We start from the raw sequence: 14,000 nt of genomic DNA on the forward strand, positions 1-14,000 counted from the left end.
TTTACTAAACAAATATGATATTCTAAATATTTATATTATATCAAATGGGGAGCTTGGGCCTTAAAAATGGGCCCCTAAAATTTTTTTGGGCCCAAGTGCCCTGAGGCCCAAGCCTCATTAGCCTCTTTACAGGTCCGGCTCTGAACTCAAGCTAAACTGCCCTACCTACGAGCCTATACTAGCCGAGCTGAGATGAGCTTGCCATGTTTGTGCTCGGCTCATTTACCTAAATAAGCCCACTTGCAACTCAGTTCGCCCAGCTCAATTTTGGAGCCAAGTCTAATGGCGAGCTGCTTGTCTCGTTTTCCGGCCCTAGCCACGTTAACTGTAGCCATGTTTCAGTGCCAACGGTGTAAAACTCCTCCGTGTACCCCCTCCCAGTCCACCAGGAAAGTTTCTCTATTGCTTGTCCTTATGGCAAGGGACACCTCATGTCAAAAGTACTCAAAAAAATAATTCTATCTTTGCTTGTGTGGATGCATTCATGGCAATATATAATATTACTGCTATTGCTACAGACGTGGGAGGAACAGCATTTTCCATTTTATTAAAGCAACAAGTTACAAAGGGCTAATTGTTTATTTTCCCATAAAATCTGGGAAAGGGAATAACATCTCTAGCATTGTCAAGACCAGTTGCAAAGAGCACCATTTGTTCAAACCCAAGACTGAATCCAGAGTGTTTGACAGTTCCATGTCTGCGAAGGTCTATATACCACTCATATGGCTCTCTTGGCAACCCCAACTCTTGGATTCTGCAAAAGATCAGAAAGTGAAATATCAGAAGAACGTTGACAACAAATGCCAAATAGATTTGTGCTCTCTCTCTCTCTCTCTCTCTCTCTCTCTCTCTCTCTCTCTCTCTCTCTCTCTCTCTTACATACATATACAGAGATGTTAATCTAACTTTAAATCCTTTATGTTGGCAACATTCAATTGATTGAAATGATGAAAAAACCTAAAAAAATAATGACATTTTTTAAAATATGTGGTTACTTTAAGAGTAGAGGTTTTTTTATGAAAAAGAAAAATTACTCATTTCAAAAGTAACAAAGTGCACTTTTTTAATTGTAGTTTAAAAAGTGAAAATAACTTTTTTAATCTTAAAATGCAACTTTAAATTTCGAATTGCCACTACAGGTAGTGTCTGGTTAAATCCATTAACTCATGGTTGAAATGATAGTCCCATACCATAAAACCAGTGGGTCCAACAACTATACGTGATATGCTTTATCAAAAGCCTAATATATGTATATATATGTATTCAACTTTCCAAAACTTGCATGCAATATATCCAAACGTGACAAGCAACAACGAAAGAAAAAAGAAATATTATCCCACAGCATAATGTCTGGCCAATAGAGATGATAGTATTAGCATGAGAAAAAAAAAATACTATATGAATTCTTTAAGGAGCTGCAATTCAATCCTAACTAAGGTCATGTATCCTGATTAAGAAGCATGAAAAGGATTAGGTCTATCTTACCCTTGAATCTGTCTTCATTTAACCATTTCAAAGGGTTTTTTCCATTTTCATGGGCTTAATTTTTCTTTTCCATTTAAGAATCACAAAGCACAAACCATACATAAATTGCACAATCCCTTAGAAGCTAGGGTACTATAGTGTATCAAAGAAGTAGATTCATTGTTAAGATCAGCAGTTGAAAATTATGGGTACCGTTTGTTAATTGCATCAAGCCTCTCCTCCCTTTGGCTTCCTTTAATCAAATTTTGACCCTATAAAAAAATGGATCAGCCCAAATGGTTATTACCAAGAAGAATTGCTGCTGCAAACCAAGAATTCCTTTTGCAACTAAGACTCCCTTTGTTATGATTAATAACTTGCACCCCCCCCCCCCCCACACACACACACAACAAACACATACACAGAAAAGGAAAAAAGATAGAGAATAGTTCCTTGTTTGCAGATTACCTTGGGCAGAAGAATATCAAAAGCAGCAGCTGTCGTTCCATCATCATTAATTCGCGTATGAAATTGGGTTAGTTCCTTTGGGTAATTATACAAAATGACTGGTTTTTTGCAGATTTCATCTGTTAAATATCTGAAAGAAGCATTGATGTAGAGAAAAGTTGACATGGTGAACCAATAAAATTTCCCACAATGTAAAAGTTTTAAGAACTTTTTAACAGTAATCCAGCAACAGGATCACCTTTTCACTCATCAGGAAAAAGGAAAAGAAAGAAAAGAATTACCTTTCATGTTCTTCACCTAGTTGCATACCACAATCTATGTTAAAATTGGCCTTCTTTAGAAGCTCAATTGCTTTTGTGTAAGTAATTCTTTCAAATTCACTTGATGCCACCAACCGAAGGCACTCCATGCTAGGACTCTTAGTTCTCTTTGACAAGAGCTTAACATCATCAAGGCAATTATCAAGGATCCATTGACAGAGAAACTTCGAGTAGTGTTCCGCACAGGTCATTGCTTCCTGATAGTAGAAAATTAAGTGTTCTTAATACAAACAAAAATCCTAAATGCAACAAAATAATGAAATGATTAAGTAGATAAATAATAGAGTTAAGCGAATAACATAATCATTTTAGCCATGGAATGGAAGAATCAGTCAATGGTTATTTTTGTACAATTTAAAAAAAAACTGCTATGAACTTTACAATGAAATCAATGTTTTTTTTTTGGGGATAATCCAAGGGAACCCCCCCACTCCCCCAACAAAAAACCGACCGCACATTGGCTGGCCTCTAGTTGGTAAAACCCTTGAGATCCGCCCTGCCCACCGGGAGTGCACTCAGCGATGCTCTCATGTGTTTTGAACTTGTGAAGTCCCATCAACTTGGTTACATTCACAAGCCGCCCCTACCAGATGAGTGGAACCCATGTGGCCAATAAACACCATGTTGGATTGAAAAAAATGTAACTATAAATTTGACTATTTCAAGAGAAACAAGCAGAAAAGTTTTCTTTTTCTTTCTGATGGGAGAAACAAGCAATAATAGTAGCACAGATAAGCAGCATTATGCTTACTGTGAATAATGCTGCATCAAAGATGAAGGAAGTCTATGTGACAGTAAGATTCAAAGTGTCTAGACTCTAGAATAAACAGATGCACAATAGCAAGAAAAAAACTCACCGCTAATGTTGTGAAAGCGAGTTCAGCCTGGACCATCCAAGACTCGGCCAAATGCTTTGTAGTTTGATTTTTCTCTGCCTGAAATGTCGGCCCACATGTGTAAACATTACCAAGAGCACATGCGTAGCTCTCAAGATGAAGCTGCGCAGACACAGTTAAAAATGTCTGTTGAGAAAAGAAATCTTTCGAAAAGTTAAGCTTTCCATCCTTGTATTGAATTGCAGATTCTAATTTTAGACGTGCTTCCATTTGGGAGGCTAGTTGTTTAGTCTTTTGAAGATCCAGAACTGCAACCGCCAATGTTTCTTTGTTGCTATCAGACCTCTTTAGATCTTCAATTCTATCACTTTTCTCCTTAATAGAAGCCTTTGTAGCTTCCACCTCAGTTTGGCCATCATCACTCATTGCCTTTAGCTCCATACGCTCAGCTTCACTGAAGAAAGTTGTAACCTGGAATACTTCACTGCCACCTTTGGCGTCTGAAGTAGTGATAATGGGAGTATGCACATATAGGAAACCATGATTTTGAAAGAATGCCTGAGAAGCATATACAACTGCACTGCGAACTCGGGCAACTGATGCAGCCTGAAGATGGGAAAGTGAACGTCAACATGGCGAAAACAAACATAACTTATATATTCTGCTTTCCCCACAGAAATTTTCTTCTAAATGACTAATGTTATTTTCCTCTCATAGGAAGTTGTTTTTGCATGTTTTCATTTTTTTACTAAAACTGATCTTCAGATACCTGAATGTAATGCTAGCATCTTATGTATGCTGAAAAGCGCAAGTTCTCGGTTTATCTTATGGTGCCCAATTCCCATGACAAAGTAACAGCCTAATACAAAACATCTTTGTATATAAACATGAAAAAAACCAATAGAAGTTCAAATCTTTAAATATTAAGAAGCAACTAATCAGTCACATATTAGACACCTGAGAACCAGATGTTTTTGTTCTTGCCTAAATCATGCAACTGAGCAATTTAAAGCACTATGAGTAGGACGTTACCACAGTTGTGCGAGGTCGAAGATGTGAATAGCTCCTCAGAAAATCCAGTGGCATTTTTGTCTTTGTGAAAGGATAAGTCATAGGATAGACATTTCCAACATGAAGAATCCTTTCTAATTTGAGCTCAATCTTTTGCTTTCCTGATGCAGCCACTGCCTGTAGAACTCCCTCTGCTAAAATAGAAGTTCCTCTGGATGTGACTTGGCTGAGAGGAACTACCGATGAGTCCAACACAACCTGTTGAACAACAGATAAATTAAAATTCATCCAATTTATCAATTATGATCTGAGTGCCGGATTAACGTCATAAAGAAAAATCTCTCTGGATAAGTAAAGAAAATAGAACAGAGAAAAAAATATATGGAAGTTACTATATACCGCTATACTATTTTTTTTTAATGAACTATATACCCCTATACTAGTACCTTAAGTGTCACTAGTTTAGGACTATAACAAGTCCAACATAGAACAACTCTACTGCAATGCTAGAAACACAAGGGAAGCATCTTATATTTGAAAATAAAAAATGCCCAATATGGAACAACACTGCTGCAATGCTAGAAAAAGCAGAGGAAGCATTTAATATCTAAACATTCAGCAAGTATGTTCATTGTTGGTGCCAATACAAATACCATTATTGTAATATACTAAACAACCTCGGCCTTCAAAGGTAAGGAAGTTGAATGTCAGCAACTATTTCCTCGAAGCATCAATTAGAAAAGGGAAGAAAATACTTCAAAACCTATACCCAAATTAGGACCCATTTATCTCATGAGGTTACAATTCTTTATTTTGGTTAACTTGAACTAAAACAAGCAATTGAAAAATCAGCCACTAATTCAAATAGGTTGAAGAAACCATCATAACCTACGTTTTTCAAGATTAACCAGTAACAATAATATATTATTCAATCCTACCCCGGCAACTATTGTAGCAAAATCCCATTATAATGCACATTGTCAATACTTTTGGTAATCCAAACATCAAAAAATTGTTCCACCTTTCTTAAGAAAAATCAAGAACAAACCTGAAGATTTGAAGCACAAGATCCATCATTCACTTGCAAGCGAGCAAAACCCATCAAATATTGAACATCTTCCCTCGCAATCCCATTCGATCTATCAGTAGAAACAGGCCTCTCTCCCGCAACAAACCTTATAATGGAGCGTAAACAATAAGGGATTCGGGACTGACGTATCAGATAACAAATCCCATCCCTAGCAGGGGAAGAAGGTGCGGAGGCATCCTTATGTTGCACCTTACCAGATTTCACCCATCCACCGACGACAACCCTCTGTCCGACCAGTCCCAAACCCGCATCAGTCCGACTGAGAATCGCGCGTAAAGCGACCCTGTTTGAGTATTTGCACTGATCTATTCTATGCATGTTAAGATCTTCCTCAATTTCACTGCTTCGTCCGGACGCAGCCGGATCGACCACCGAAGCAGATACAGTTCCCAATTCTTGTGCCATGTTCCTACTTCGCTAAAACCCCAAATTTCTTCTCAGAAATTAGAAAAGATAAAACAGAGAAACCACCCAAAATAACCGTCACAGATTATTTAGAGAATTCGCGATATTCAGAATGGGAAAAATCCAGGGCTATTTATTGTTGGGGAGGATGTTGAACTCCACCAATGGGGACAATCCGGGTCTAGGGTTTCTGAAATAAATCAATGCACGTAATTCTAATCTAGGGCATCAGGATTTTTCTATAGAAGCAAAGAATACAAATACTTTGGAGACGAAAATTGGAACCTAGGTTTAGCAATCGTAGAAAAATTGATATTTTTCTGAACCAAATCCAGAATTGGGTATAACAGCAATAGGAAATATTCAAAATGAAGAGAGAAGACGTCATCTGCTTTGGAGGAGAGGAGGTCTGCCGCCCTTCTTCTTGGGGAGGAAGGAAGGGATAACTCCACCGCCAAGAGGGATGGCGTGAGACAAATTCAAATTTTTTAAACGTTGCGGGAACCAACGGTCGCAAGCAGGAAACCTTGGGCAGGGGGGTCTGTCAACGGGTCGGACATTCACCGGACCTCGTGAGTCCGAAACCGGATCCAAATCTGCCCTACTGGTACCGGGTGCGGGTCTGGGTCTGACTAGTAGGGCTGGAGCCAAATAAACCCAACAGGGCATGTTCGGGCTCGGCTAATTTATTAGTGGAGTATGTTCATGACTGGCTCGTGTTCCTGTTTAGCCAAGCGGAGCTCAAGCTCTGCTCATCCCTGAATCCCTGAATGAGACTTGCCAACTGGGGATCATGTAAAAACATTTCATGTTGTTTATACCAGGAATATACATATTTTTTATATATTACACTTAAAATATATATTATACTTAATCATTACATATTTTCATGCATCTTTATTTGTGTATACATATTTTTTGTATTTTTATTTTTATATATTACACTTAAAATATATATTATACATAAAATATATATCTTTTATATATACTAGCTCTTTCCAGTTCGGGCTCCACTCATTTAAGCTAAACTAGCTGTCAGCTCGTCAACTATAATAACCGATCATGAACGAGTTTGTCACGAGCTGCTCGGATCATTTACCAGCCCTACTTATTAGACCTATCATAGACAAAAACCATATCCAATAAAGGTAACATAAACCAGACCCAGTAAAATAATAATTCTATGCAGTTTGCATTAAAATTTGTGAATCCTAATGGGAACTTGGGTTGAACATGCGTATGTATGAGATTTCATAAACCATACACAGATCCACATTCTAGTGGACCCTATGTATCCGACCTAAATAATTAATTAGACTTCTTTGTTTATTACCAGACTCAGGTCTTGCCGGATCTGGTAAAGTTTGAGATGGGGTGATATCCAAACCTTTGACACCCCTAGGCCCCGATTGATTGATGCAATTTGGTTGCTTGATTAGTAAAGAAGCAACTAAGTTACACTATTCTTACCAATTATATTACAAAAATAAGATTAATGAAAAATAATCAAATTCAAGAAAATAATAGTAACTCAATCCAACAACTGCCATTGAAAAATCCCTATAATGAATATTTAGAGAACACAAGAAACCCTAAGCCTATTTTGGATCTAGGATGGATACATTGCATTAAAAAACCAAAAACTAAATAAAATTTCAATAAAAACCCTAAAGTAGAACTATACTCAATTGGATCTTTTAGACTCATAATGCACACTGCTATGCTACTGTATCATTCTCTCCGGGTTGGAGAAGACTTGTCCTCAAGTTTGGTTCTCATTTGCACTTTATTCAGTTTTTTTTTTATAGAACTTCTTGGACATGGATATCTAGCATGCATAGATCATAGAGATCTGGTAGTAGTGGGATTCGATCCATAAAATATCCAAGCAAGTGAAGAATAGTCATTCGATCATCAAGTGGTTGGTGCAACATAGAAACAAATAGGTCTCCATAGGAGACATGGATTAAATTATGAAGATTCATTTTAAGATGAACTTGGGTCCAATTAGAAGAAAATGGACTAAAGTATTCCTTAATTGGATCTAAGCAGCCTTGGGTGGGTCCTGGGTCAAATAGATAGAATAAATTTTAAAGAAGAGGTGATTTTGAGAGTTATGGTTGGGATGGGTTTTGGTAGATCTAGAAGGGTGTAGGATGATTTGGGTTGAATGATGTAGATTGCACACTTTGAGTGTACTGCTGCACCTGACTACCCTCCACCCCTGGGATCAACTGTGAGGCCTAACAAAAAATAGAGGGCAGATCGGCTGTACTGGCATACTAAAGTATGCAATGTGATTGCACCTCATCTGTTGTCAGCTATCTTCCTCATTCAAGGTCAATTGTCAGGTTCTATAAGGAGGCTGAATCTGAAATAATAATGAACACGATAATAAACTCGATAATCACTTTTTTGTCCACCAAGAAGATTGAATATTCTATTTATATTATCATTCTTGATAAAATTATCAAAAATGATAATTGTTATCTTTTGTTATCATTTGTTAGTTATTGTTATCATATCAAAACAGTGTATATCGATATCTCAAACCTGTGTATTCAAATCATTGCAACATTGTTATGTTTATAAATAGAATACTCAATCCTCTCTGTGGACAAGAGAGCGATTATCAAGTTTATTATCGTGTTCATTATTCTTTCATAAAAGAATGATGACAAATGAAAAAACCTACTTAAGCTCACATGATTTTCATGAGTGCAGGGTTCAATATTATTAAACAAGATTAATGTTATCCAATATACAAGAGTTACAAAAAATCGATAGATACTTCTACAAATTAAGAAAAGTGTTTCCTAATTACATGATAACTAATGACTACATTAGAGAAAGTGGTTAAGGGTTGTAGCTACATTAGAGGAATCGACCAGCATAATATGAGTCGATCATGATACACAACTATTAATGGCTACATTAGGGGAACCAGCCAAAACTATCATAGGAGCCACTGATGATAACTTTGGTAACTCCAAGATTCATCCTGGAGGAATATCATTTGAAGTTATGGGTTCTTTTGAGGAGCTTATGCTTATATTATCACGCCTATGCAAGCTCAACGGGGGGGGGGCACACATTGAGCTTGTGATGAAGGTTGACAAAATGCACAAACGAAAGTGGTTTGGTTAGGCCATCTGCAAGCTAGTCATGAGAGGAAATGATCATAAACAAAGTGAAAGTCAATTTCAACGTGCTTGGTCTGAGCATGAAAAACAAGATTGGCATCAAGGTAAAGAGCTCTGATATTGTCACATCATAACATAGGTGGTGCGATAGGAGGAAATCCAAGTTCACAGAGGAGAGAGTGTAACCAAAGTAGATCGGAGGCACCGCAGGCCAAGGATTTATACTCAAGCTCTATACTCGAGCAGTCCATGATTTTTTGCTTGTGGGACGACCAAGAAATGACATTTGGTCCAAGAAAAACAGCAAAGCCGACATTAGACTTTCAATCATCAGGACAACCAGCTTAGTTCGCATTCGAGTAGGCACTAAGCTGAAGAGAAGATGATGATTGAAGGAGAAGGCCATGATGCAAAGTCTCCTTCAAGTAGGGTCAAATTCTTTTGACAGCAGACCAATGAGCATCAGTTGGTTAATGCACAAACCTTTTTTACAGCAATTGTGATGCATGAACGAGTAAGAGAGAGAGATTGCAGGCCACCAACAATGATGTGATGAAGTGTGGGATCTTAGAACAAAGGTATACCATCTTTGGATAACTTGGAGGAGGAGCCCATAAGGGTAGAAACGGGTTTAGCGTAAGTCATGCAGGCTTGCTGAAGGAGAGTAAGAGTGTAGTCATTGAGAGATAATCACACCAACGGGAGAATGTAATACCTCGATACCAAGAAAATAATTGAGTCACCCAAGATCCTTGATAGAAAAAACCACACCAAGGCGAGAGATCTCCGTAGAGAAGTTGCTAGTGATGATGTTTTGTCTGACAGTTCTCTAAAATCTAACTAATAAATATGCCAGTGTAACGAAACCGCAAGAGCAAGAACAACATGAATAGTAGTGGGTTTCATAATGAGACTAAAGGTTTCAAAAAAATTGATTCATTTTTCTTGATGAAAACCCTTAGCAAGGAGACACACCTAATTGTAGCGAGCAACCGAGCCATCATCATGTTGTTTGATTTGAAAAACTCATTTGGAATCAATGACATTATAATGAGGTTGAGGAGGAATGAGATGCCAAGTATGATTAAGTTGGAGTGCATGAAACTCATCTTGCATAGTCGTGCATCACTTGTGGTAAAGATTAGCATGTATAAAATAAAGTGGGTTCGGGTGTAAGTAAAATAGAGCTAAAGCAAGTAAGGGGGAATGGGTAGCGGGTAGTGGAGAACGCATGAGATTTAAGAGAGTTGGTCATAGTACTGGTAATCATGAAGTGGGTTTGGTCAGCTGGCCAACTAATGATAGAAGAAGAAAGATCAACATAAGAGGAGGGTGATGGCAGAGGAGAGTCAGAGGGGTCATCAGCAGGAAGGTGGGTCACAGGGGAGGATGGGACAGTCAGATAAGGAGATACGGGATTATCCGAAGGGATTGTTAGAATGGGACAAAGCTGATGAGGAGGATCAGGAGGGGTAAGACGATGGCCTAAGACATGCCCCATTTAGAAAGATCAGGTGAGAGAGGACGAGCAGAGAAAGAAATTGACCCTAAAACAGACTCGTCAAAGTAAACATGATGAGAGATATAGGTTCAGTTTTGAGAAGAATCAAAGCAAAGATAACCCTTGTGACGAGAGACATAGCCAAGAAAAATACAGGGAGTGGTTTTGGGTTAAAATTTAGAGGTATGATAGGGAGTCAAAAGCGGATAACAATGTGCACTAAAGGCACGAAGATGGTGATAGCGAGCAGATGTGTGAAAAAAAAGCTCATACGGGGCCTTACGATAAGCACTAAGGTTGGAAGATGGTTGATAATGTAGACGGTTGTGCAAAAAGCATTTACTCAAAATGAATAGGCCAAAGAGGAGGTGTGTAACAGACTAAGGCTAGTTTCAACGATGTGTTGATGTTTGCACTCAATGAGCCCATTTTGTTCTGGGGTATGCGGGCACGAAAAGTGATAAAAAATGTCATGTTCATGTAAAAAGTTTTTAAAATCATGACTGGTAAATTTGCATCCATTATCAAACTGAAAGGCATAGATGGGGAGTTGAAGTTGTTTTTCAGTGATATGCTTGAAAGACTTAAAATACTCAAACACTTGGGACATAGCATGCATAGGAAAAAGCCATAAAAAACAAAAAAAAGTCATCCACTATAAGAAGATAAAAATAAAACCCTTTGTGGGAAGAGACTAGAACGGGTCCCCAAACATTGATGCGAAGAAGTTCAAGTGGTGATGATGTAGAAGAAAAAGAGAACCAAAAGGAAGTTTGTGAGCTTTGCCAATAAGACAACTCTCACACACTTTTATTTTTTTGTTTTTATTAACAGAAATAGCATGACTGGAGTTTAAGTAAGAAACTATCTTCTTATTTGCATGGTCATGACATTGATGCTAGAGATCAAAAGATGTCACTTTTTTTGCATAAGTCCCCACTTTCATATGATTGTTAGTTTTGATTGGATAGAGTCTTGTGCTGGATTTTGGTCCCCTGAAACGGATATGGCTTGTCTGACAGCCCTTGACAAAGAACTCAAAGGGCGTAAATTAAAAAATATAATCATTATCTTCAGTAAATTGGCTCACATATAAAAGGTTCTTCGTGATATTAGGAACATTAATAATATTTTTTAAATCAAAAGAAGAACAATGAAATTTTAGAACAAAATTACCAATGTGGAAGATGAAAAGCATCTTACCATTGTCAACCATGATTTGCTCACCCCCATAGTACTGAGATTTATTAGAGAGTTGTTGATCATCTATGGTGAGATGATTCATAACCCCTGTGTCATGATACCAACATTCATTTGAGGATTGCTGAAGAGACATGGCAGAGAAGGCTTTAGAGATATCCCAGCAAGTTTTGGCAAAATATGCATGTTTTCTACAGTATTGATAGGTGACGAGCCCACAACCACCTTGGTTTTGAGGAACTAGGTTGCTATTAGGCAAGTTTTGAGAGGGATTTCTCCCTTGGCCTCTGTCATGGCCTCGATAAAAATTGTGTCCATGATCGTGACCCTTAAAGGTAGTAAAGGTAGTATGTTGAAGTTCGGGCATTTTAGTAGGCTTGGCATAGATCAAAAGCACACATTTTTCTTCATTAAGAAGTAGATCATATAGATCTATAAAGGTATACAGGGCCAGATCGGTGGTGATAGAGGTCACAAAACTTTCATATTCGAGAGGGAGATCATTCAAGGTTATTTGAACTAGTTCATCATTGTCTAAAGGGTGATTAGAGGTGGCAAGAGAATTGGCTAAAAATTTTATGCGGTCTAGATATGACAGTATATCTAAACTTTCTTTCTTGATGAAAGTTAAGCTTTTCTTGAGAATCATGAGTCCCAAAGGAAATTGAGATCCATATGTTTTTTCCAGGATAAGTCAAGCTTTACGGGTTGTTTTTGTTCTCATGATTTGGCCGAGAATAGTTTCTAAAACAGTAGCATTGATCCAGCTAATCAAAATAAATCTAAATAGGGTCATTTGGATTCTCTATTTTACCTTCATCTAATGTGGCAATAAAGTGGTCTGGTTGAGTTGAGGAGTTGTCAACGAACTTGAGGAGATTTTGACTGATCATGATCGATTTGAGCTGAGATCTCCACAGTAAGTAGTTGTCTCTATTTAGTTTTATCGAGACAAGACTAGCGATAGCATTTCACTGGGTCATAAGAAAGGAAAGTGATGACGAGAAGGCTATTGGACACTCGTTTGAACTTGATGGCTCTGATACTATGAGTGAATAATAAACATTATAACAAACTCGATAATTGCTCTCTTGTCCACCGAAAAGATTAAGTATTCTATTTATAAACATAGTAGTGTTACAATGATTTGAATACACGGTTTTGAGATATCGACATACGCAATTTTGATATGATAACAATAACTAACAAATGATAACAAAAGATGGCAATTATCATTTTTGATAATTTTATAAAAAATGATATATCGGATCTCACAATAATCTCATGATACTCCTGATCAGGTTTGACCTCTCTGAACTTCATTTGATTTATCTCTCTGAACTGCATTTGATTTATCTAAAGCACAAGAGCTGATGTGGAAGGAGTCCAAGATGGCACATTTGATTTCTGAGAGATTCTTATCTCTATGAGGTTTAACCATATTATTATTATCCTTATCAGAATCGATCCCGTTATAGAATCGATTTTGGGCTAATTCAATATGTATCGACAGATTCACATTGATATTGTTAACTTTGGTGTGGCAGTGAGGCATGTGCGAAATTAGACGGTTTGCGGCATTTGCCAAATAGCAGATCTCATATCTTTTGATATGTGTGTTTAAAATGTTTGGATCTCAAAACCAAGGAAGAACGGACCTTCCCCCAACCGTTCTCAAATTCGAGGATCTAGCCCTATTTCTCTTTTATAAGAAGGATTTCAAATTCTTGATTTAAAATCCTTTGTTTGAATAACAATGTATATTTGCACATAGGGATTAACATCAAGCCAGCTTGACACGTCGAACTTTAAGTGCAGCCTAGCCCAAACATGGCCCAACCCTTTTATTAATGTGTCGGGCTTTGGCCTGGTTCTTAATAGGCTCGAGTTTGAAGAGCAACCATGACTTGCATCATTGACCCAATGAGCCAATGTGAAGCGGGTTGGGCCAACCTGAACCCAACTAAATAATAAATAATTAACAAGTTTTCATGTACCCAATTAATTATCTTTCTAGTTTTTATAAAATCAAATGCAACTAATTAGGTAAATAATAATAGTTACCAAGATACTATGCAATTAATTAATTTTTAATTTTTTATAATTAAAAATTAGTAAATAGCTCAAACCTGTCGGGCTGGTAACTTGAGGGCCGACCCAAACCCGGCCCACATATATAACAGCCCGAGTTTCTGCTTGTTAACTAACGGGGCTGGGCCTAAAACTTTGTCCCAAACCTGGCCCATGGCGGGTAGGGTAAACTTGGCCCATCAGGTCGCCCGAACGGTTGCCTACCCCTATTTGCACAGGCCCCATGCTAGATCCTCATATTTGTGATCCATGCGCCCAAACTCAACATAAGATCCCCAAAAGGCCTTGGATCCTTGATACAAGGTTGAAGTTGGGTGTGCTCCTGGTAGGCAGGAGAGACCTCAAGGGTTTTATCAAAGAGAGATTAGCCAGTGTGTGGTCAATGATGAGAGGGGGTTTCTCTTGGACTTCTATCACAACGTCTTGTATTTCCCTGATTTCTTGCTAGAAAACTATGATTGTATGATTCTA

General features: G+C 37.8%; 1 protein-coding gene across 1 annotated transcript; it reads right to left on the minus strand.

The window, feature by feature from the left end:
- Positions 1–570: 570 nt before the first annotated feature.
- On the minus strand, positions 571–5,594 carry LOC149840677 (asparagine--tRNA ligase, cytoplasmic 1-like). Its single transcript, XM_090005115.1, has 7 exons — positions 5,148–5,594; positions 4,121–4,357; positions 3,110–3,694; positions 2,214–2,449; positions 1,933–2,062; positions 1,678–1,736; positions 571–754 (listed from the first exon to the last, which is right to left on the minus strand). Exons 1-7 carry the CDS (start codon positions 5,592–5,594, stop codon positions 571–573), a joined length of 1,878 nt encoding a protein of 625 aa, XP_089861241.1.
- Between the last annotated feature and the right edge of the window lie 8,406 nt (positions 5,595–14,000).

The sequence above is a fragment of the Nuphar pumila genome, chromosome 4 (genome assembly GCF_984573655.1).
Source record: "Nuphar pumila chromosome 4, dmNupPumi1.hap1.1, whole genome shotgun sequence".
NCBI lineage: Eukaryota > Viridiplantae > Streptophyta > Magnoliopsida > Nymphaeales > Nymphaeaceae > Nuphar > Nuphar pumila.